This window comes from Gopherus evgoodei, chromosome 2 (genome assembly GCF_007399415.2).
Source record: "Gopherus evgoodei ecotype Sinaloan lineage chromosome 2, rGopEvg1_v1.p, whole genome shotgun sequence".
Lineage (NCBI taxonomy): Eukaryota > Metazoa > Chordata > Testudines > Testudinidae > Gopherus > Gopherus evgoodei.
The window spans coordinates 226,092,408-226,117,371 of NC_044323.1; the positions used below are offsets into that span (position 1 = coordinate 226,092,408).

Consider the following 24,964-nt stretch of genomic DNA (forward strand, 5'->3'; position numbering starts at 1 on the left):
ATTCTCTGCTGCCTTCTACTTTGTAGCTTGTGCAAATTAAGTGTTCAACTCTACCTTATCAGGATGGTTGTGCTTTACACTCACTTGGCATAGGTTTAAAGCACTGATCTAGTAGGCCAGAGTACTCAGATTCACTGAAACTCATTTGTGCATGCATGTCCATTTACAGGGAAACTCTGCTTCTAAGGGGTAACCCTGCAGTCCTTACTCAGAATGCTAGTTCCCATTATAGGCAATGGGAGCTTGAGATACCTGTCCCATAGACCCTATGCCTCTCTGTTGCCCTATCTTGCTCCTACTCCCAACTCCTTTCTTGACGTACCAAAACCTATCTTCTTTTCCCTCTTCTTCCCTAAGCTCCTTGAATCGGTTATTTGCAATCAGCCTCTGACTTCTAATTCTGCTTGATGTTCTTCATACACCAATCTGGCTTCCATTTTCCGATCTCCATTGAAACTTCTCTCATGAAGTTCTCCTGGCAAATCTCAGACCTTTACCCTGACCTCTTCCTCCTAGACTTATCAAGGATAATGCATCATAAAATGTCATTTGTTCATTTAGTTGACCAGTGTATCTTATCTTTAACTTTAATATTTCATACTATAATATTCTGTAGCATATTTAAGTATTGAAGTCTTAGAAATATGAGTTCTTAGAGAAGTATTCCACTATTACAATTTTGCTGAGAAAATGTGATCGGGTTTTTTACGTACAATTTAAATGATGCATGAATTAGTGAAGTGGGATTCAATAAGGTTCCACTCTACTCAGTATTCCAAGTTACATTTTTACAATTCTATTATTTTAGAAGCAAAAGAATTTGAGTTTAAGTGATCAAAATTATGCTCACCTTCTCTGACTTTGGTGCCTCCAAGGACTATGGCAGATATACCAACAGATGAGGACAATAGCCAGATACAGATATTGATTATCTTTGCCTTGAGAGGAGTGCGGAAGTCCAGGGCTTTCACAGGGTGACACACAGCAATGTATCGATCAACACTCATCATGGTCAATGTGAATATGCTGGTAAACATGTTATAATAGTCAATTGAAATAACTATTTTACACAGCACATCCCCAAATGGCCAAGAGTTCATCAGGTATTCAGTGCTTTGAAAAGGCATAGTCGTAGTAACTAAAGCATCTGCCATAGCCAGATTGAAAATATAAATGTTCGTTGCTGTCTTCATCTTTGTATACCTGAAGTACAAGAAAAATAAATCTTAATGAATGTGTTGCTATAAAATATGAAGCTAGTGTATTAGGGAAACTGTGTTGTAACAATCTTTTGGACAAAAATGCAAGCACGTTCAAGACTGAAGGATTATATTAAATATGTTACATTTAGTCTCTCAGCTATGTTGCTGCTGCTGTATCACCAATTAGATTTTCTTGCCAGAGGCAAAAATGGATTTTTGAGTAATTTTAACGGGATCATGTAAATTAGTCAAGTCATTATGAAGATGGTAGATTTAGTTTCATCCTCTAAAATCCAACTATAAATAAATGAGAAAATTATTTGCTTCATTTGCAAGTGATAGAAAAGTCTAGCAGTTCCTTTCCTTACAAGCATCTGAAAATACATCTACACTGCTATCAAAGATCCATAGCATGGCTGTGGTTGGCCCAGGTCAGCTGACTTGGACTTGTGGGGTTCAAAGTGTGAGACTAAAAATTGCAGTGTAGATGTTCAGGCTTGAGCCTGAAGCCCCAAGAGGGAGTTGGGTCTCAGAATCCAGGCTCTAACTTGAGTCCAAACATGTACACTGCGAGTTTTAGCCCCACAGCCTGAAGCCCATGAGCCTGAGTCAATTGACCTGGATTCTGAGATTTGGTGTCATGGCTTTTTTATTGCAGTGTAGATGTACCTTACTGCCTGTTGGGTTTTTGTTGTTTTGTTTGTTTTGTTTTTTTTTACAGAATGGGTATCCTCGTCTCACCATGCTATGGCATGAATAAACCATTAATCATTACTCTTGCAGGGCCAAATCCTCAGCTGCTGTAAATTAGCATCTCTCAATTTATTTCATGGGAGCTATGCCAATTTACACAAGCTAAGTGTCCTGTAGAGTGTAGAATAAGATACCTGGTTAAATAGGCTACTAGAGTCCATAAAAATTATATTAAGCATAATACTATTTTCTCGATATACATTCAAGCAAAACTGATATTTTGTTGGTTTGTGTAACACCGATTAAGAAACGTGGCCTGCAAGAGCATACAAAACTATGGGGGCCACATTTTCAACGGCGGGCCCTTAAAGTTTCTGAGGTGGCACGCAACAGAATATTGATTGTTTCTCATCATTGTCAACGTGAATATACTGATAAACACTAGTCAGGCATTATTATTCTAGGACAGTTGTGGTCTTGCTAATTGTACAAGAGACTGGGTCTCAGGAAATCTGGATCTGCTTTTGACTCTGCTACTTTTCCTTTAGAGAGTACTTTTTCTCTATAGATCTGAAAGTATTATAAGAGTCACAACAACTTTTCCTTGTTCAAACTTGTTCTATCCACAGATCTCAAATGTGTGTGTAAACAGGCATTAATGTGCCTAACTACCTGTTTGGGTATATAATTGATTTGTACCTGAAAACCTAGAATTTGTGAGCACAACACTTTGTAACACAGCCACTTTCTCCTAAAATCTTAATTTTTAATATAAAAGTAAATGTACAAAGTCTAGTAATGAGAAGACTTTCATGAACCCTCCTACACAATTACCTCTCCATAAGTGCGCCCCCAAACTAAGGCTAATGGGCATTATGGCCCTATGATCAGTGTCCAATCAGGTTGCAGTAGCAGATGTCTTTCACAGATCTGCTGCCCAATAGGGGAATCAGACTGTTTACTGCTGTCCAAAGACTCTCAAAGATTAGAAGGGAAAATTATCTTTTCTGCTCGTCTCCTGAATCTGCAAGTTGAGAGAACTTGAATGTCTCACCCAGAAGCACTAGTGACCTTGGGTGAGAGGGCACCTGGCTTCATTGTAGCCTAGCAATATATTATAGAAGGAGCTGGTAGCAGTTGCCTAACACTACATTACAGAGGATTCCTGTGACCTTTACTTTATCATTGTTGACGAGAGGCCTTTGATACTTACCAGGGAGATCCCCTTGAGCTACACAAGTGCCTTTTATTTATCCCATGAAATTCCATTCAGATTTGGCTGAGATAGAAAGTGTTCAAATTGCCATTTTCAGTCTCTCACTTGCAACCACAAAAAAAGTTTGGCAGCCTGCCAAAGTCACTGAATATTCAAAAGTCAGGTTCATGTCTCCACCAAAGCAGCCCACACTGCAGTGAGAATACCTGAGAGCTGTTGGAGCAGAGAACCGAAGGTGGGGAGAACAGACAGCCAACCCAAGCGCCCCCACATAAGCCCTTTAACCCTCCACATGGCCCCAGTGGACCATTCTCCTCCACCCTTTGGAGTTCTTCCAAAACCAGGAGCAGGAGAAAGATGCGGGGGAAGAGAGAGAAAGCACAGTCAGGGCTGGACTTCCTTTACACATACACACACAGACATATCTTAGCCCAGCACCTTATCCCCCTTTACAGGGCCAGCTCCAGGCACCAGCATTCCAAGCTGGTGCTTGAGGCGGCAATCTACAAGGGGCGGCAGTCCCTGTGTTTTTGCACCCAAGCAGCGCACTGAATTGCCGCCGCGAGTGGCGGGGGCAGTCCGTGCGCCGTTAGGGCGGCAGGTGCGTTTCCGCGGTGGCGGCAATTTGGCGGCAGCTTCTATGTTTAGCTGTCCACAGCGGCTTCAGCTAAACATAGAAGCTGCTGCTGAATTGCCTCTGCCGTGGCAGAAACGTGCGTGCCACCCTAAAGTCACACAGACTGCACCTGCTGCCCACGGCGGCACTTCGACATGCTGCTTGAGGCCCTGCCCCTTTAGCTTTATCATTATTGGTGTCATAAGATCAGTTACCAGCAAAAAACATGGAATGGAGTTAGGTTCATTTTCATTGCTGTGACTGCCTGCTGCTAGATTGTGGGGAGGGATAGCTCAGTGGTTTGAATGCTGGCCTGCTAAACCCAGGGTTATGAGTTTAATACTTGAGGGGGCCACTTGGGAATCTGGGGATTGGTCCTGCTTTGAGCAGGGGGTTGGACTAGATGACCTCCTGAGGTCCCTTCCAACCCTATGATTCTAGATTCAGAAATGCTTCTATTATCAGCTTTGGAGTCAGACAGCTTCTTTGACAAACAATTAGTAAATGCACAGTAGAAGCAACCAGAAAGATGCCATAATGTGCTGATAGAATTTTCAAAAATCACATATTACTTGTACTCTCCAATACATGACAAAAAAGTGAAGAGATATCTGGTTGACTGGCTGTCCTCTCTCTCCCCTGTTTTTTTTATGACCTCAGACAATGGAAGTCAGTGGTCTATGGGAAGCCTGGTTTTCCAAGTACCTTGCTTTGCACAGGCCTGCACTTGTACTGGGTAAAAGTATTGACTTAAAATGCCATGGTTTCCTTAAAAAAAAAAAAAAAAAGTTCAGGGATGCTGCAGAAAATTAAAATTATTGATCCAATAGTTTAACTTCAGCTGTGAGGAAAATATCAGTCTCTGTTTTAAAATGTCAAGTACGGGACTAAGAGCAGAGTTGTTGGATTTAATGCAGCACATAGAAGATGACTCACATTTACTGTCTTTCATCTAAAGTTCTCAAAGAGCCTTAAGAAAATATTTATAAACTATGGATCATAGTTTACCCTCTGTCTTTGCACAACCCCAGTCCCCTTCCCCCATTAATTTCAGTGGAAGTTCTGTGCACAGAAAGAGGGTCAAATATTGTCCATGATATAATGAGAAATGTAACAGAGTAGCAGTTTTGATGATCCTACATAAAAGTGAAAGGCTCCTATCCTCAGTCAACATAAGCTCAGGTGCTAGAAGCCTGTATGAAGATGCAGAATAATTTCTGCTGTCTAATGTTCATAGGTAGATCTTGTTATCTCCAGCTAGCAAATAATAGGGGTGGCTGGAGCCTCTCTGGTACTAACATACCTGAGAGGAATAGAGATATCCTAGAGGAAAAACTTTGGCTTAAATTTATGCTTGGATATTATTGTTTAAGTTACCAAACCCCAGGAAGAAAAATGACCATAAAGTGTGTCCACTTTGTAAGGAGCAGAGTGGAAATGCCATTTGTCTGCTCACAAATTATGAGTAAAATTCTCAAAAAGCATCTAAGCAACTTCAGCACTTGGAAGCCTAAGGCCTACTGACTTCCAATGACTTTAAATGAACTTTGGCTCCTAAGTCACTTAGGCACTTTTGAAAATTTTACTATGTGTCTTATTTCACCCATCACTGCAATGCACTCACTTCTGGGGTAGGATGTAGCAGCTATTTAACAGGACACATCGTCAACACTTACACATTTTTTTCAAGACAGTGAGTAATGAGGGGAAAAAAATCACAGCTAACATAAACCTACAGGGAAATTTGAGGTTTGGTAGGCACAGTGTTAACAAATTGGTACACATTCCAGAAAAGTATCAATGTACATTACTAATATGTAAGGATTCTTTGACAATACTGTTCCAAGCAGGGACAAAGAGAATGAGGATTTAGAAATTATAGTATTGCTTTAATGAGTTTAGTTAAAGCTAAAAAGAGGCTCAAAATCATTTTTCATCCAGACATAACTTTGACAAAATAACATTTTCAGGCTGAAATGTTCCACTTCAGTATGAGATCAATTTGTTTTCAAGAATGACAAATATTCTAAAACTTTCTACGATAGTGGTTAATATGTGAAGTGCAAATGCATTAAATAGAATGAGGCCTAGCAAAGAAGTGGTATAGGACGACAGCTGTCGCAATGAATTAAAACATACAAAAAACAGATGTCAAACATTTATTTAAGCTACAGATGGATGCTATTGTGCTATGCTCTCTTGTGTGAAATTCCCATGGATAGCAGCAGCAAGGGGCATAACTGGGAAAGGCCCCAGATCTCAATATTTATCTATTTAGGGTAAACTCAATACCAATTTCATCTACCAATGTGATGTGCCATCATGTGCAAGCAATGCCCCTCTGCCATGTACATTGGCCAAACTGGACAGTCTCTACATAAAAGAATAAATGGACACGAATCTGACATCAGGAATCATAACATGCAAAAACCAGGACGAGACCACTTCAATCTCTCTGGTCACTCGATAACAGACTTCAAAGTGGTAATTCTTCAACCAAAAAAACTTCAAAAACAGACTCCAATGTGAAGCTGCAGAACTGGAATTAATTTGCAAACTAGATACCATCAGATTAGGCCTGAATAAAGACTGGGAGTGGTTGGGTCATTACAAAACCTAAACTTAATTTCCCCAATACTAATTTCTCCCTACTGTTACTCACACCTTCTTGTCAACTGTCTGTAACAGGCCTCTCTCTTACCACTTCAAAAGTTATTTTTCCTCCTTTGGTATCTTGCTATTAATTGATTTATCTTGTTAGAGTGACATAACACTTGGTAAAGCACCCCCATCCTTTCATGTACTTATACCTGCTCCTGTATTTTTTACTTCATACACCTGATGAAGTGGGTTCTAGCCCACGAAAGTTTATGCCCAAATAAATTTGTTAGTCTCTAAGGTGCCACAAGGACTCCTTGTTTTTTTTGGTTTTGTTTTGCTTTTTTGTCAATACCAATTGAATCAGAACGTAATGAAAGACTGGAGACATATGAAGTAGAATGAATCTAATGTTTTTATAGTCTTAAAAGTCATTTAAAAATGTATGTCAATATGAAACTTAACACAGAGCCAGCATAGAGTGTAAAAATCAGTATGTTGCAACCTTCACATTCACATTTTAGGTCATGTGTTATCACTACATTCTGAATTCATGGCAGTCTCAAATTTATAGTAATAGGGACCCCAGAAAATCAATTCACACTTTCATAGTAATCATTATTATTGTTATCACACAAATTCAAGAGTTGTCTGTCACTGAAATTAACTTTAACATACTAATTATAGGATAAGACTTAAAAAAAGTTGCCTAAAGCTAGATTCCTAGGTCTGTAACTAGGCACCTAAATAAGTGGCTTGATTTTCAAGAGTGGTGAGTGCCCAGCAGCTCCCACTGATACAGCACTTCTGAAAAATCAGGCCACTGATTTAGCTGCCTAAATATGGACTTCGGAGCAAAGCTTGAGATGCTCATTTTTAAAATCCTTGCCATAACGTTTACTTGTTCATTATAAATCTTATTGTAACTAGTTAAAATTTTGTACAAAAATTGTTATTAAAATATTAACTATGAATTGCAGAGGATTTTTTTAAATAGGTCAGTTCCCTTGCAATATAGATTGGGTCATCTGTGGGGAGTCAATCTGGGAACTCTGGATCAAAAAGCATGAACCTCAGATGCTACAGCTAAAGGACTAGATCTAATAGCTCAAATGGAATAATAGACTTAACCCTGTATATATGGTTTAGCCCTAGAGGAGGATAAAGAGCCACAGCATGCTGATATGAATTACATATATCTCTGATTGTAGAAATTCATCCCAACTTTCAAAGGTCAACAAGAGTTAAAATCCTCACATTGGCCTCCATTTATAACTACTCCCCTGAATGAGACATCTATGGGGCTTGAAATCAGGTCAAAAAGTTTGAGTTTTTATACTTGTACTAAAGTACTGGATTTTGTAAATTCAAGGGCAGGAGAAGACTCATAAAACTCCAAACATGGTCTAAGTCACTCACTGAGGACAAAGCCATGCTGCACTATGAATCCATCTCCCCGCCCCCCCCCACCCCTTTGGATAAAGAAGATTCAAAGGGGTTGTTCATTTTTAATTAAGAAGAAAGCTTCTGTTTTACCTTTACTAATGGCAGTAATGTCAAGTTTGGTGTCCCATGGTTTTGCTGAGAAAGCAACCAGACTCAAGGACTTCTCACACTTGAAAGGAGAAAGATATTAGATTTTAAGAAATACTTCCTTTGTCCAAAAACATAGTGATTTAAGTTAAATAGGTTTTAATAAAAACAGACAAAAATTACAATTTTTAAACCATCTGATGCAAATCTTTTTCTCTTGCAATAGCTGGATTTTCTCTTGCTCAAATCTTGAGATGTTGCCATTTCACTAACCTTGCAGTCATCACGGTCTTCCAGTTTAGATAGGATGAGAACTTCTAATGTAAGGCAAAATGGGGGCCCTTGGAAACAGCCACACTAGTCAGGAATTCTGTATATAGGAAGCTGGATAACCCGCTCTGATAATCTGCACTCACATGGGTCCAGTTCACCACCTCCCTAGTGAATGCTGCTTCTCTGTCCATGTAGCATTCTTCAGCCTCAGTGTTCCTCTTTCCTGCAGCGAGGTTTTGTTGCAGGACACCATAACCTCCCTCAATAGGTGTCAGTGGCTCTGGGACAAAAGGTTCCAAGTTCTGCCTGGCAGTTCCTGAAGAACCAGGTACGTTGTATGCTTCAGTAGTTGGTCCAACAAGGAGAGACTCTATCCTTCACTTGAATGGATGCTGTGGGCCAGGTGTCACCTGGTGGAGGGCACAGGTCTCATTGCTCATGGGGTGACGCAGTAGAAGCTTGTCAGGGTGCCATTTCCCCCTTTCTTCCTTTGCAAGGGCTGTGGCACCTGAAGAGCTAAGGAATGGTTACCTCTGAAGATCCTGACTAGTGGCAGCCCAATCTTATTAAGGGAACTGTTTTTGTCAGGCTGCGTTTGTCAGGCTGTGGGAGAGTAAAATGGGGGGAAATTCAATACACTCAAACAGAGGCTTGGTGTGTACGCTGCATGAATACTACTCATGGGGAAACATCTTCAGTCTGTTCTCAGTGCAAAGCACATGGTTTCTGCCTTACCGTGGAAATAGAAAGGAGCACTGATAGCTGACATGCTCCATCTGATTACTGTGTAGCTGAAAATTAGGACACATGGCTGTGACATTCTGTATCTCGGGGGAACACCCTGCACCTCCACATTCATCCTTATAATATGATTGTGTGGTATCCAATGCAAAGTTTTTCATGTTAGGTGTCTTCAGAAGGCTCATGATGACTGAGCATTGTTGTTATAGTAATATTATAGGTTGTAATTTCATGTATATAGTTATGAGGCTGAAAATGCGTCCTCACGTCTTAAAACAAGCCCAGGCAAAACTCTCCAGGAACAAAGGGGCAGTTCACACCTCATCAGGGCATGTATAGGACAAACCCAGCCCAGTATCACAGGAACAAAGGACACCTAGGCAGCAACAAAGGATCTGTTGGACTCTCAGATTAGTCACCCCCCTTCCCTTGGTCAGTTTGGGACTACAGTGAGGTAATGCTCACCTGACCCTGAAGGCGGGGGGGGGGGGGGGCGCAAAGCCAAGACAGAAAAAAGAACATGATAAAAGGAGAGACTTTCGCCATGCTCTTCCTCTCTCTTCCCCCTCCATCTACAGACACCACCACCAAGCAACTGAAGCGCTGATCAAGGGGAAAGCCTGGGAAAGTCAGCCAGCCTGTGATGAGAAACATCTAAGTTTGTAAGGGCATTGAAAGCGTTAAGATCAGCTTAGAATGTGTTTTGCTTTTATTTGATTTGACCAAATCCTATTTGTTGTGCTTTGACTTATAATCACTTAAAATCTATCTTTTGTAGTAAATAAATGTGTTTGTTTATTCTACCTGAAGCAGGGCATTTGGTTTGAAGATGTCAGAGGCTCCCCTTGGGATAACAAGTGTGGTACATATCAATTTCTTTATTAAATTGTTGAACTCATATAAGCTTGCAGCGTTGGATACTGCAAGATGGAGGTTCCTAGGGTTGTGTCTGGGACCGAAGATATTAGCTAGTGCCATTCAGTTGCACAATCCAAGCAGCAACTGACCAAAAGTGCTCACTCACAAGCCGGGAGCAGCTTACATGCCAGAGCCTGTGAGTGAACAGCCCAGGAGTGGGAGTTCTCACAGTAAAGCAGGGTAAGGCTGGCTTCCAGATTTGAGGATTAGCCTAGCAGATCACCAGTACAGATAACACCAGGGGAACGTCACAATGGGAGTTGCATCTTAAATAGACATTCTGTTAATGCCCACTGGGGTATCAGGGAACATTCAGAGTAGTAAGCATAAGACACTATACATCTCAGAAGTTGTGAGAAATAAAAATCACATTATATGACATACCCTTCCCATGTGTATTTATCTGTGAAGAGCTGGTTCATCAGGGTGGTCTCAAGTCCCCATAGCCTGTTGATGTTCTGGGTGGGGTACAGCTCTAGTGCCTCCGCTTGGGAGAGATCATGTGGGATCTACCTCTGGCCTCTATGCATTCCTCAATCTTCCTCACCTCATTGTTGCATACTACCCAGTTCTTAATAGCCTCCATACCTCTCCAGTTATCTCCTATAGCATTCACTGCATCAAGTACCATCTTTCCTAATGGGATACTTCAGGGAAAAGTCTGAAGTGGCAGACATAGCACTCCTGGATTATTTGGGCCAAACTCAGATCTTCTCTGGAGACTAATTAGCCTTCCTCTTCTGGACAGTGTTTGACAAACCAGTTATTCTGGAACTACCTCTAGAAGGAGGTCCTGACATCTCAACAGCAGCTATTCTCATATTCACTGATCATTAACTGAGAGATTTAAAAAATCCTGCCTTGGGTGAGGAAATTGACCATTAGCTATTCAAATACACCCATTCATATAAAATGTTGTACTAGGCCAGAACTGAACGTTCATGTGCATACACACACGCTCTCTGTTACATACCATGAACCAGCACTGGTGGATGCCCTTCCTGCCTGAAATGCCCTTAGCCCTTCCTGCCTGAAATGCCCTTCATTATGGTGAAGACTTTCTGAAGACTCAAGTAGAGTTTGAAAGTATAGTTCAGTGAGTGCATTTAAACTCTCTGGGGCCTGGCTAAGCTCTACTTGGCATAGATGTGAGGAGGGCAATGGTGGATGTACAGGACCTTCACATCCTCCCCATCCTTGAGGATGCTGGGTGACAATTTGGCCACACACAAGCTTGAGCAGCCCCAGGACTGCTCTAATTTGTGGAGACTTATAATGCTTTCCTATGGCCTTACATGTTTGCTAGAACTTATGATGTTCTGGCCATCTCCCCTTGCCTCCCCAGCACTCTTTCACACCACAACAGCACAAAGACGACTTAGGTGGGCCAGGAACTGATGTTTGTGTTTAGAATATAATGTTGCCATTTCCCATTTTTATTCCTGATTAGAACAGACCTTCTAGGACCCCCATTCCTCTATTTGAGACTGCAACTCTACATTGCAACTCCCTCCCCATTCTCTTCAGAGCATATAGTAAAATCTTTTCAGAGAAAACACTTTCATAATCTGCCTCTCTCTCACATGATTCTGTGTGGAATGCAGTTACCAGCCAAGAAATGCAGCCTCACTGGGTTTGGCCTGAACCAGAAATTACTTGACACAGTCAAGATGGAGCTATTTAATGATTCCTCACTCTCCTGCTCGGAGGGAGACCACTCAGGCTGGCCCTGTCTGGCCAGGACTAGAGTCTGCAAGACAGCCAAGAACCCACAATAGGGCTCGGCAATTAACAGCAGTCCCTGTCAGGCTTTAGCCTGGGCTTGGGTAGCTCAAGTAGTCAGCCCTTAAACACCACCTCTTAGGGCTGGCTTTGGCCCAGACAGAGCTCAGGCGACCAGCAAACCAGAACAGTCTCTCAAGGCTACTGGTAAGGGAAGCTCCTCTTCAGAGCTAGAGCCTCCTTGCACAGTGTAGGAGGATCAGCTACCCTGGTGCGGTTTGGCAGGGGGATGCAGTCCCACCCTACTCCACCACGTCCCAGCCCAGGGCCCTGGCAGGGCCAGGATTGGCTGCCTCTGCGTCGACGGGGATCCAGCCACAACTCACCAACTGAGCCACCCCTGGTTCTGCAGCCAGCTGCTCCAGGGCTGCCCCTGGGCCACTTCCTGTCTCCCCAGGGTTTAGTACCTGTGGCCTCCAGGCCTCTTCCGGCTCCTCGGGTATACGGGATATACGGCAGTAGGTACTCCAGGCCAGTCCTTGTCAGTGTCTGGGAATCAAGACCAACCAGGTGCAGGTTCCTCTTGGGGGTGTGGGAGAACAGGCAGAGCATCCTTCACAGGCTCTCCCCCAACTGTGCTGCAGGGCTGGCCTCTTATACTTCAGGCCATGCCCCAGTATTTCCGGTGACAGAGGCAGGGTGATCTAGGCTCCACCCTCCAAGGGGTGTGTAATGGTTCCCTCCTCCCACTTGGAGGGAGGCCACTCAGCCTCATTACAGGCTATAACTGAAAAGGAGTCAAAAGACTAAGTAGATGAAGTGGTAAATATTTGGCCTACCTTGTTTAGCCAGTATGTTGCTGGGACTATACATAATCTTGCATATAGTTGATGAGACAGGTTTCCTCCAATATTCAACAAGATTTGGAGGAAAACTTTCTCCAACAGAGCTTGGTGACTCTTCCCTGCATGATTCTATTCCAGTGCATATACAAAGGGAATTCCATCCAGGAATGGTTCTTCTCAAACAATTCATTCAAGAAAGAAAAGGTATCTGTCCATTGGCAAGACCCATGGAAGCAGCTATGTAGAACAGTCCCAATCAGCTGCTTACATGCAATCTGGAGTTTTCCCTGACAGCTGAAGACAAGGTGGGATAGAATCAGCTACTGAGTGGCAGATCATTGATCCTGATTTTGAAATGTCTCCAAACTTCTGGTATTAAAGGAGCAAATATTTTCAGGAGCAAAACTTCCAGATGAGTGATGACATTACTTGCCAGTTCCTGGTATTGTCTGCGCCCACCACATGACACTATCCCTCTCCAAGTGGTGATAACCCCAGGATATATTCTTTTGAATAGTTCCAGTGAATATTTTGTAGATCTTCCATAAAAGTTATTGAAGAACATCACTGTTATGATGAGGAATGCATTGATGACTTCAGGGGGAATGAAGATTTTTTTTCTCTCTCTCAACCTGCAATGTAACATAATGTGTATCACTATAAGACCTGCCTAGCAAACAGCATGCAATGCCCCCTCTTTCCCACTGTCAATACAAATGATGTAGCAAAGGTCAGGAATGTAATAATATATAGGGTGCTCACCATTGTCCAAGAATGCTTGATCCAAGAGCAGATTCAGGGTGTCTTGTGCAGCTCTTCCACAAGATTTGGGAGAAAATACTTTGAAGACATTAAGCATTTCTGATTAAACATATAAGAATTAAGAAAAGTAAACTCTGGACATTTTCCTACACATTCAACAAACCATGTGACACAGAGTTAATTCTGTAGTGCATCCATGCAGCAGGAATCTCAGTTGTAAGTTATGCAGTGAAACAGAGTGCCACCAAACTACTCCACCATTAACTTGTCAGGCACTCTTTCCTGTACCCTCAGCTTCTGACCAAACTAGCCTTCAGTGTCTGTGCGCTTAACTATGTGATTGGTAACTTAAGTCACAATTTTCAATGCCAGCTCGTGTCCAACTTGAGATATCTCGGGCCTGCTTTTCAGAAGTGCTGAGCACCTGAAGCTCCCATTATCTGTGCACTGAACTATGTAGTCAGATTTTTAATAGGCACTGAAAATTTGAAAATTCCCAAACAAAACTCCATATAGATATTTATGCTCGTATCTACCAGCCTAGTTGTATGGCTAGGTTTTGAGAATCCTGCAGCATGTGCTGTGACAAATTGGGGTTTCTGTCTGCACAACTTCTGAATTGGAAATGATTATATGAATTGTGTCATGAAATTACTGTGTAAAGGAAAGCCTGTCATGTATGGGGATCCACCCTGCTTGCAGGTTTGTGTCACATCTCTGCCAGGCCAGAGACAATAGTGAGCAATCAGCACTGAACAAAGTAGAGCACCTTTGGACTATAGGTTTTCTGTACATAGGACAAGACACCTCCTTCTCTGCTCTGAAGGAGGGTAACAGGTTGAGAGTAATGAAAAAAGTACCAAATGGCAGAATTGAAGAAGGTGACCTCAGGAGGAGTCTATAAAGGGACTCACAGGGGGATGTGGGGGAGAGCCATTTTGCACCAAATTAAGATAAGGGAGGCTGCTGCAGGGAGTAGGCAAGGGGCAGGGGACCCTGCCTGCCAGCCTGCCTAACTGACAGAACACAGGCAATTCCCCAAGGACTCCCAAGGGAAGGGTGAGCTAGTGAGGGACATTGCATTTAGGATGGTTTACTGTTTTGTGTGTTCTGTACTCCTCCTGTTCTATTCATGATTAAATATAAAATGCATATATAAAAAGATGTTAGGCTGTCAAAGTGTGTGTGTTGATTGCTTCACACTGGTGCATGCCCAAGAGAGTTAAACTGTAAACCAGAAGCTCACACCTTTGGGGTGGAGTGCTGGAAAAGGGGTCTGTTTAAGCATTGGGAACATGGGCATCGTTGGTGGGGGGCGGAAGCATATTGACCTGTCTGAACGGTCCAAATAGTAAACTATATGGAACTCATTTTACCTTCCCGGAGAATGAAAGGCTGAACCTGACTATATTTGAACCTGTGGCTCCAGAAAGAATATTTCAACCTTGACGGTTAGAGCAGTCAACAAGGCTTCCCAGCAGGGCCATAAAGATCCATTGTGCCTCGTTTTGCTCTCTCCTTCCTTTCCTTTTTAAATCATTTTCTTTATGTGCAGAAATCATTTTTGTCAAAGAACCGCCTTTCCCATCCCCACTCAATGTATATGTCCTAAGAATCAAAGTCTTTTTCCCTGGTTCTCTCAAAGCTGACTTAGTTGGTACACTCATGTCTGACGCACGTGTTTGTTGGGAGGCACCTTTCCAACTCAACAAATGAGAGTGCTAGTAAATGGGGTGTTAGCTTTGTTTGAAATAATAAAGCAATGGGCTGCACACCACAGTTAGGTAAATAAATAAGAATTATCCCCATTTTATAGATCGGAAAACTGAGACATAGGGGGGCTTGGCAAGTTACTTAGGAGTAAAGCTGGTCAAAAATTTTCCAGCAGAAAAAATTTCTATCAAAAAGTGTCATTTCATCTAATATCTAAACTTTCCATGGCAATGTGTCAATTTCAATAAAATTTGATGTAGAAAAAGTTGAAACTAAACATTTCAATAGGTCAACCTTGTTGGAATGGAACATCTTGATTTTTCATTTCAAAATTATTTTTGTTTCAAATTTTATATTCTGTCATAAATCATAATAAAACAAAACAATTTTAAGACAAAATTGGAAGAAAACATTTAAATTTCATCAAAATGGAATGTTTCAGTTGACTTAGAACTGATAATTTATTTTTTTTTAATGGAAAAATTCCAAAATGCTTGTTTTCTTTCCAGTGCGGAGTTCATTTCAAAATACTGGCTTTCCAAACTGGAAGCACAAGTGTCACCCAGCTCCACCAAGGAACCAGTGGTTAGATCATTAAACTAGGATGTGGAAGACTTGGTTCAAGTCCCTATTCCATCACAGACATTCTGTGTGCCCTTAAGCAAGTAATTTAGCTTCTCTGGGCCCCAATTCCCCATCTATAAAATGGGATTAATAGCACCACCTCCGAGGACAAACTGTGGGGCATGCCCGTACCCCCTCCCCAAGAGGCATGGAGAAACCTTTCTGGGGGACACGCAGGTTAATGAAAGTACAAAAAAGTGGTAAGAGACTGACAAGGGACAAATAATATCTTTACAGCAGTAGCACATAAAAGTAATCTGAGAAAGAGTTGACTACATTATGACATTTCTTAATAAATTATTCCTGTAACACAGGATGCCATTAAATTCAATGATGCTTTTTTTTTTCCTAAGACATTCGACAAACTAGAGCGTACAAGCTCCTCTTTTCCTTTAGGAATGAATGCACATAGCTGTGACACTGCCTGTTGTTAAAACTGTTTTTAATCCTAGAGAATTATTCAGACCACTGGAGGCTTGCGATATAATTTTCAAAGAAATACAGGATTGGTTGTCTTGGAGTTTGATGACAGCAGTTCTTCCGAGTAGGTGACCTCCTGGGGCAATCAAGACAGAGCACATTGAAGAGGTGAATCCAGAATGAGTGAAACAACAGACACATAGCTCCCATGGTGGCTGTGTACAATACTGTGATAGCAATTCCATAATTAAAATTGTAAAACAGTTTCCATTACAAATACGCCTTTCCATCCCTTCTAACTGTCTCTAGAAAGCACCATTTTGCCTGAATTTTTTCCTATAAAGTCTCTAGTCAGAGCTGCATTTGCAGGGGCCAGGAAAAGTTCTGGTGTAAAAGGGACAAGGCCTGTTTGCATATGAAATTTTAAAAATGTGTTTTTCCCTTTTAGAAGCATATTCTAAGGTCTTTGATGGTGTCATATCTCAAAAATGGCTTGCTGTAGAAATGCAATATAGACACTTGCAATGTAATATAAACATTGCTCAAGTGAGTTATGTAGGCCTGGCCGGACATGAGTAACTGGACATGGGTGAAGCCTCATTTCTTGGGAGACAGTATCAGGAAGGTAAATGGATCAGTAGATTGGAAACAATGTCAGTACTACTTAAGAGACGGGGGGGGACTACCCATGGAATCATGCACAATGGGCAAGATAACAATGGACAAAAAAGGCCTGGAATGTAAGATGAGGTTAAAAAATAAATTGTGTATGGACAGTATATGAGCAGAGCATGCTGTAAAGGGATTGGTTTCTCCAAAGTAACCAAGCCAATCCCCAAATATGTAATGCAATGTATAGTAAATGCATATAAAGGAAGAGATTTTCTGTTTAACTGTGAATGTGTGGTATGCCCTGTACCCCTCCCCCCATGCTTGAATCTAAGCCAGTCAGTGTAGCTTTGCTGTATGCTAAATAAAGGAATCTAAGTGAAGAGACTAGAGTAAAATGGAGTTCTTGGACAACTGAGTGCAAGAGGTCTCGGGGGAACCCCAACACAGTGGTACACTGACTTAGATCTGGAGCAGGCAATGTAGATATCCCTTAGTGTGAGGGTTTCAACCTAGCATTAAGGGAAATGGCATTGGAATGGTTTAATGGTTTAAATATGAGGCACCATGCTTCTTTAGCACCATGCTGAAGAAGTGAGTTAAATGTAAGGGCAAACCCTAGAGAAGTATTTGGGTGAAAAAGAAAATCCAGAGAGTGGTATTAGATTAAACAAAAAAAGAATGCCTAGCAGAGCACAGCAGAGCTCCGTTGAATTCCATAAATAAATAAATTATTTGCAGAGCACAGCAAAGGTCTGTGCCACTAAAATTTTCAAAAAATAGGACCCATTGGCAGCCATGGAAAAATAGCATCTAGGTTTTTTGTTTGTTTTATTTTGTTTTAAATCCTGAGTCCAGATCAATGCAGCAGCAATTTTTCAAAGATTATTTCTGGTAGCTAACACTTTACAAACGAAATGTGCTACCCGGAAGAGTGAAAGCAAAAAAGCACAGAGAAGAAATCAGAGGTGTAGAGGAGGAAATAGACTAAGACTCCAGAGAGGACAGAGAGAAAACAGTGTCTGTTGCCTTTTTGCATAAATCCAAAGTAAAAAGCAGCCATCCTTCAAGGACTGTATTTAGTGAGTACAACTTTTCAGGCAAAGTGTATTAAGTTAAGGGATAAGTGCAAAAAAACATAAAAGATAAGTTCAGAGACACTGAAAATAATCAGCTGAGAAATGTATCACTTTGAAAAATGTCAGTGATTTGAGGAAAAAGAATAAGGAGTTAAAAGGGTTTTTGCGCAAACTGACACTGCAGAGCTCGGGGGAGACTAGAAAGTTGGGGGTAGTGCAAGGAATAAAGTGTTAAAGAGGATGTTGACTGTGTTGAGTATTGTTAAGAAAGAGAATGGTTGGTTTGATAACTAAACCTCCTTACAGCAGTATAACTTGGTGCTGTCATGCCTGGTAAAATCCTTAGTAACCAAAACAAATGATGCAAAAAGGAGTTTATGTAATGACAACTACCACCACTATGTTTTTCCCCCCACAAAGAGTTTATCGCCCTTCTAAAGGAAATAGGCCCTTCCCAATGAACATGTTTGTAAATGATCAGTTATGCCGGCTGCTGCAGGCACAAGGACAATCTGATTTAAATTATTTAACTCTGGATGATTTAATTAAAATCACTTAAAAGGAAATAGGGCTTAACTGCTTCTGAATGTACTATATAGCACTTCTCATCCATTCATCTCAAAACACTTTACACAGGAGATAAATATTAGCCTCCTTTTACGGGTGGGGAAACTGAGGCAAAAGGAGGTGAAATGACTTGCTGAGGATCCAGGTCAGTGGCAGAGCCAGAAACAGGAACCAGGTCTCCAGAGTAGAGATGGGAAGATAATGGATTTTCCAGTTTACTGGCAATTTAAAAAAAAAACCAACAAAAGTTTAATTTTGGGTCATATCAAAAATGACATTTTTTGACAAATTGAAAAGTTTTGAATCAAAACAAAATCTTTTGGTAATGTTAAAAGGAAACATTTCATGTTGTTTCACCCTCAGGCATTCTAATAAAAGCCAAGGAAACGATTCATAAAACAACTGGAGGAAGGAGAGGTGGTGATGGTGCCACCCACTCCCTCATAAACTTTAGTCCAGTGATTAGGGCACTCACCTGGGATTTCGAAGATCTCAGTTTAAATCCCTGCTCCAGTGACTAATCATTTATGAAAAGCAGAACAGCTTCAAGAAGAGAGATTGAGAAATCCCCATGTCAGAATATCCTGTAGGCCAGTGGTTAGGGCATTGTTCTGCAATGTAGGAGACTCACATTCAAATCCTTCTGCCTCATCTGGCAGAAAAGGGAATTGAACCTGGGTCTCCCATAAACCAACTACATACCCCTAAATTTATAAGGGACAAGGCTAAAGTGTATAAGGGGAGAGCAGTTGCGTCCTCTGCCTCAGTCATTTTACGAATCCTTTCCTTTGATTTTGTCAAAATGAACGTGTGGGTTGAAAGGAAATGTTTTGGTTCAACATTACTGAAATATTTTGACCATTTCAACTTCAATTGAAATTAATCAGCAAACTCAATATGAATTCACTAATAGATTCAGTTGACCCAAAAGTGCATTTTTCAGCTAACAAACTATTTGTCGAAAAATTTCACCCAGCTCGACTCTGGAGTCCCAATCCACCAGGCCACACTTCTCCACTAGTACCACTGACTTCTTGCTCCCTCTTCTATCTTCTACCTCACTTCTACACCCCATCCCACCAGGGATGGAATGGCTGAGTTGGCGTTCTCCCACTTCTAACCTCCCACCAATAGGGTATCGACTCCCACAGTGATGCTGAAGGGTCTCTCTTTACTCTGCTATCTAGGCTCTGATATGGCCTCCGTGGCAGGGTCAGCCTCCCCAGAACACCTTTTGCCCATCATCTCTCTCAGAACATGTTGCTGATAAATTTAAACAATAGTCCCAAAGGAAATATAAAATAAATGAGTCTTCCACCCTTCCTGAGCTGCTCTTCTACCCTGCTCTCTCATAGAGTACTGATTCTCTGTACTTTCTTGCTGGAGGCCCAGTTCCTACCCAAGTCACTGACTCTTGGGGCTTCCTCCCTAGAGCTCTTCCCTCAGTTTGATTCTCCCCAGGCTGGATCCTTATTCCCAGTCTCTCCAGACAGTCTAACTGGGGTTTAGCTGTCTGTAGAGCCTGCCACAGACATCTCCTTTTCTCCTACTGCCCTCTCTCATCAGGGCCAGTCACAGAAGACAACCTCCTTTCTCTCTCTCTTCCCTTCTGTCACCAGTGACTGGACTTCACTTATTTTGTGCATTCCATGCCCACACCTTCCCTTTGAATGTGGTGTTATTGAGGAAGCCCGGGTATCTTTATCCTCAACCTCCTGTTCCCAGTTCTACTCCCTACAGGTATAGGTTTTCTCTTCACCCCTTCTTGATAGTGCCTTTTCTTCCACCTTCTTCTCCACTGTCCCTACCTTATCTACTGAAGTAGAGATTCACTCCTCTTTCCCTCCCCTTTGATTCTCATCACCTACCTCTTCTCCCCTTTTTTCTACAGCCTCCCCCATTGATGAGGGCCTCACTGAATGTCTGCTTTCTCTCACTCCTCTTTACCTTCTTTCCCCACTCTCTATTTTCCCCAGTCCTTTCACCACAAAAACAGGAGCTCTCCCTTTTATCCTCCCTGGTGATGGGCCTGCAAGTGTGAGTTCTCATTTTTCCTCTTTCCTCTTCCCCAGTATCAGGGGTTCTTTTATCTTTCTCCCACTCTCTTCCCACAGTTAGAATCCCTCAGGTGGTAGGTGTTTTCTCCTCAGTCTGTCTTTGCCCCTTAGTTCTCTTTTCCTTTCTCATTGCTGTCTCTTGAGGTAGGGCTCTTCTCTACTTCTGTCTCTTCATCTTTGGTCCTATCTCCAAGGGGATGCAGTTAAAGAGTTCTCTTCTCATTCCTCCCTTTGCTCTCACGGGGGGATGTAGTCCCCAGGTGAGGACTTGCTCTCTCTCCCCCTCCCTGCTCTGGAGAAGTTAACTTCATTTCCCTCCAGTGTTACTATAGTCCTCTGAACAGTTTGTGCTCAGGCAGAAGTCTTTGAAAGTCTGAATTTACTGACCAGAGGCCTAATCCAGACCACCAGTCAGCTCAGACACTACAGGTCTAAAACAGGCACAATGGCTACATATTAGAGCTGCCTGGAATTTTTTGGACAAAACTGTATATTTTTGTTGTCATTGATGAACAATGCCAAAAGTAAAAAATAAATATTTCACAGATGTATTTTGATGAAGTTTTAAATGAGAAAGCTTCTCAGGTCTAGGGCAGATGCACATGAAAGAGAAAAACACATAAAAACCCCAACTTTTTGATCCAACAATGGACTTTTAAACAAAATTCCACTTCATTAAAATTGTTTAAAGTTTTGGTTTTGTTCCGCATTGGCACAAAGACAAATTTCAAAACCTCAGAAGTTTGCATGAAACAGAATGAACATTCTCTGGAGAGCTTGACTAGATATTCTTCCCCATTGGGCCATCTAGAAGGGCAGGGGGGAAGACAGCTAGTGAATCAAAGTCTCAGTTCCATCCCAGTCTGCTCATAAGCCAATTAAGTTAGTCTTTTTGGGTCAGGAAAAATCAGCTTAAGAGACACCTCTTTTTCTTTGTGGTTTAGCAACAAGCTGTTTTAACAGCTCCAAGAGGGGTGAGGAATAGGGCAGACCTCTCTACTCTGCAGCTTTTGGCTGGATGTTGGCTGGTTTATTTAGCCCTCCAGACTGCTCCTCACTTCTTCTGCCCTTCAGCAGGTCCCCAAATGCTTCTGTGGGTCTCCTACATGTGATACAATATTGCCAATTTTCACAATCTTATCCTGAGTCTCATGACTTTAGGTGTCTTATTTAAAGCCCTGCCTCCTTTAGGCAACTGATTACCTGAAGAGCTGAAGTAGTAGTAAGCTGGAGTCTCCCCATCCCAGCATCAATGCCTAGCAACAGTACTGATGTTAGGAAGGGAACAGCAGCATTAGCCTGAAGGGACTGTACGGAGTAGAAACAGCAGTGAGGGGCATCACATGAATTCCCCCACATGTCTGGGGAGTAAAAAAAAAAAAAAAGAGGAGCAACAATGTGTCATCATCCTCCCCATTAAGACTGCTAGGGGCAGCAGGGAAAGGAGAAGAAAAAAGAAATGAAATGGCAGAGGGAAATAACTCTCCAATGCGACTTTCTCCAAAGCTACCCGCAGAGCCAGTGTTTGTGGAGAAAAGGAGTTTGTTGCAACATGTAAAATATATTTTTCACTGAATTATGAAAAATCAGATAGCAACACTCAATGCAACACCAACTGGAACATTTCAAATTAGGGTTTATTGTATATTTTATATATTCTAATGATGTCAGAACTTTTAAACCATTTGCCACAGAGAAATAAGGGGAGGGGAAGGGGGAAGATATTGTGAACAATCTCAGGCTTTTCCATGTAGAAATATAGGTAGGGAAGACACAAAGAGGAAAGAGCAACAAAAAAAGCTGAGGTGGAGAACAGAAAGAAATGCATAACTAGCAGGGGATGCCAGAAAAAAAAATCTCAAGAGGGAAGAAGTAAGAGAGAGAGGAAATACACACAAGCCAGTATAATACTTATTAGTTTGCTTTCAGGGTTGAGGCTCTGAGTTTATTTTGGCTGCCCATCTAGTTAATTGTCACTATTAGACTGACAGCTTAAAGAAGTTCTCCCCTTATGACTGCGGGTGTGTCAGGGAAAGACTCCGTCCTCCCTATACATTAGGGATTTTATTTTCTACTGTATGTAAAGGACAGAGTAGATAGCAGGTAGCAGCATAAAATTTACAGCCTGGAGCAAACTAATTATTTTACATTGTCAAACAGGCATCTTATTTACTGTGTTGAAAATAAAAATAAAATCCCTTTAAAAATCAAGGGGCTTCACCTGATTGTAAATAACAACTACATTGTCTTCCACCTAACTTCAATCTGAATCAATATTGACATTTTTTCTTCATTTTGGAACTGCTTGACCCAAACGAGACCAGAACCTTTTGAATTCATGTCAGCTTAATTTTCATATATGGACTTATCTTACTCAAGCACTGAAATGCTCCAGAAAGTGAATTGCACAGTGTTTATTGCAGGATTCAAATACATTATGAAGCAGGAGACATAAAGGTTGAGTGATTTCACTCACCAAGAAGTGAGCTATAAACCTTCTGAGCTGCACTATATGGCGTACTTTGATACAGTAATTTGCACAGGGAAATTATAAAAGTAGAGAGAAAAAGTCACACCCCATCATTTCCTGGGGATTAAAGATATACATTAATATATATGTGTAAATATAAGTGCATTTAAATAAGCTGTTTAGCGTGAACACCAATTAGTGCAAATAAATCTCTTTTTTGTCCTGTCATTTGGAATATGAAAAGCAACCCCTACCAATGCTTACTTTGATTTTATCAGGCCCAAAAGCAATAATGGCATTTAATCCTGGAAACTACCATAATAGCCTAATTTAAAGAAAAATTACTCCCATCTTTATATTCAGACTTTCCAAATTTTTATAAAATCTTTATCTTAAAAAAAAAATCAGTAAAAGATAATATGATAATACAATAATGCAAACTGGAACCATAAACAATTCTTTTCTTTTATGGTGCCTCACCCAGGAAAAGGATGCTTTGCAGAAGAAGTCTCTTTATTCTAGTTCATCTTTTTCTATAACATTAACTGCTTCTGATCCTTGTGGGGGCTCTATCCACACATTTCCAGTACACAGCCAGGCAGCACCTCCTCTCCTCCAACTCACAGGCTACAGAATTTATAACTTTCTAATCCATTTCTCCTTTGGGTTTCTAGTTGTACTTCCAGGCAAAAGTCAAAATGTGAACAGCTGCCAACTAGCTCAGTCATTTCCCTATGGCTCTTAGGATATACACCTTATACCTCCCAAAAAGCTTTCTTCCCACTCCTTCCCTTATGTCCCTTCCAATGGGGTATCATTTGAAGCCTTCTTAGTGTGGTATTCAAAAGCCAAACAGTTCTCCCCAAGATCCCTTACCTGATGATGACAAACATAACCAGAGAGTTGCCCACCAAGCCAACCACAAAGACCACAGAATAGACAGCAGTGATGATAATGGGGATTGCTGGGGAAATGTTGGTGTGGTTCTGCTGCAAGTCTTCAAAGCCACCAGTGGCATTGTTGCCATATTCAGCCCAGCCCAGGAACCAGCTGCTGCTGCTGGGGAGGAGGCAGGGGCCTGGAGAGCAGGTGGAGGGTGGCTCCTCACGGAAAATGTGCACAGGGGGCTCCACGGGATCCATTGTTACCACATGCAGAGAGCAGGATGGGACAAGGATGGAGACAGCAGAAGGCAAATAGGCTTGAAAGAGAAGAGAGAGAATGAAACACACTGTGCAAACTTTCCATTCAAACAGACCTGCATTTCAAAATCATGTGTGTGGTGGATGGGAGGGTCAATGGCGGGGAGAGGGGATATTTTAATAAGCAGAGGTTTAAATAAATCCCATTTAATTAAATGCAATATTTTAAAATCTCATCATTGTTTAATGTAAGAGGTAAGTGCTGGTAAATGCTCTATGAGATGCATGGCTAAAGTTTCCTCCACTTAGAGATTACACATTAGGAACAAAACAGAAGAGAGACCATAAGAATTTAGAAACAGCCCAGTTCCACTCCTCTGGTTTCCCCCTCCCACCACATTTTTTTAAGTCAAACAGTGCCTTAATCTCAAGATGTTTTTACTGCCTTGACTACAATGAAGGGGGGGGACCCACCCCACCCCCTTCACCGCATTTGTGTGCCTTTCTGCCTGAGTTTTTTCCACATTCAGATGTGACACCTTTAAATGAGATCAACAAAATTTCAATAATTACCTCTTTCAGTCCTGAAAAAGGAGCAGAGTCCCCAAATGCTTTTAGGAGTAGTAGAGGAGCATCCTTTCAGCTCTTGGACGTGTCACTCTTCTTCTAGGATGCTTGAACCTGGAGCATCTATGCCTCTGGAGAGCTGAAAACGTGCTGGAGATGGAGCTTAATCCGAGTCTTTAGCTCCGAGGTGGCAGCAGCTGCTGCAGCTACAACTCCCTGCACTTCCCCCTTTTACACTCACACACTCTCTGTCTCACTCTCACTCTGTCAGGGCTCCAGCAGCACTCTGCATTAATGCACACATTCTCCTCTATCTCAGTTCCTGCAGCTCAAAAGCTCACATGACTTCTGTCTAAACATTGACAGGCAGACAAGTTGAAAGGAAAGACAGACAAATTCTACACTAAATGAATGTATCGTTTCTACACACTTTTCCAAGTTGTCTGTCCCATTTTTTCCCTCCTAGGCAGTTTTAAGGCCTTCACGCAATGGTACTTGCTCCCTTACTGAATATTTCAAATTTTGCTAACTAGAAGACACTGGACAAAACAGGAATCTCAAATGAAACCCTTTTGACTTTTTCCTGTTAATGGAAAG

General features: G+C 41.7%; 1 protein-coding gene across 1 annotated transcript in view; it reads right to left on the reverse strand.

Moving 5' to 3' along the window:
• Window positions 1–24,563, reverse strand: part of OPRK1 (opioid receptor kappa 1) — a 35,190-nt gene extending 10,627 nt beyond the window's left edge. Inside the window, exons 1-3 of the mRNA XM_030549565.1 lie at window positions 24,374–24,563; window positions 23,535–23,859; window positions 851–1,203 (exon numbers count right to left, since the gene is read on the reverse strand). Coding sequence (XP_030405425.1) covers window positions 851–1,203; window positions 23,535–23,800 — 619 coding nt within the window. The 5' untranslated portion in view covers window positions 23,801–23,859; window positions 24,374–24,563. The remainder of the gene's footprint in view (window positions 1–850; window positions 1,204–23,534; window positions 23,860–24,373) is intronic.
• Between the last annotated feature and the right edge of the window lie 401 nt (window positions 24,564–24,964).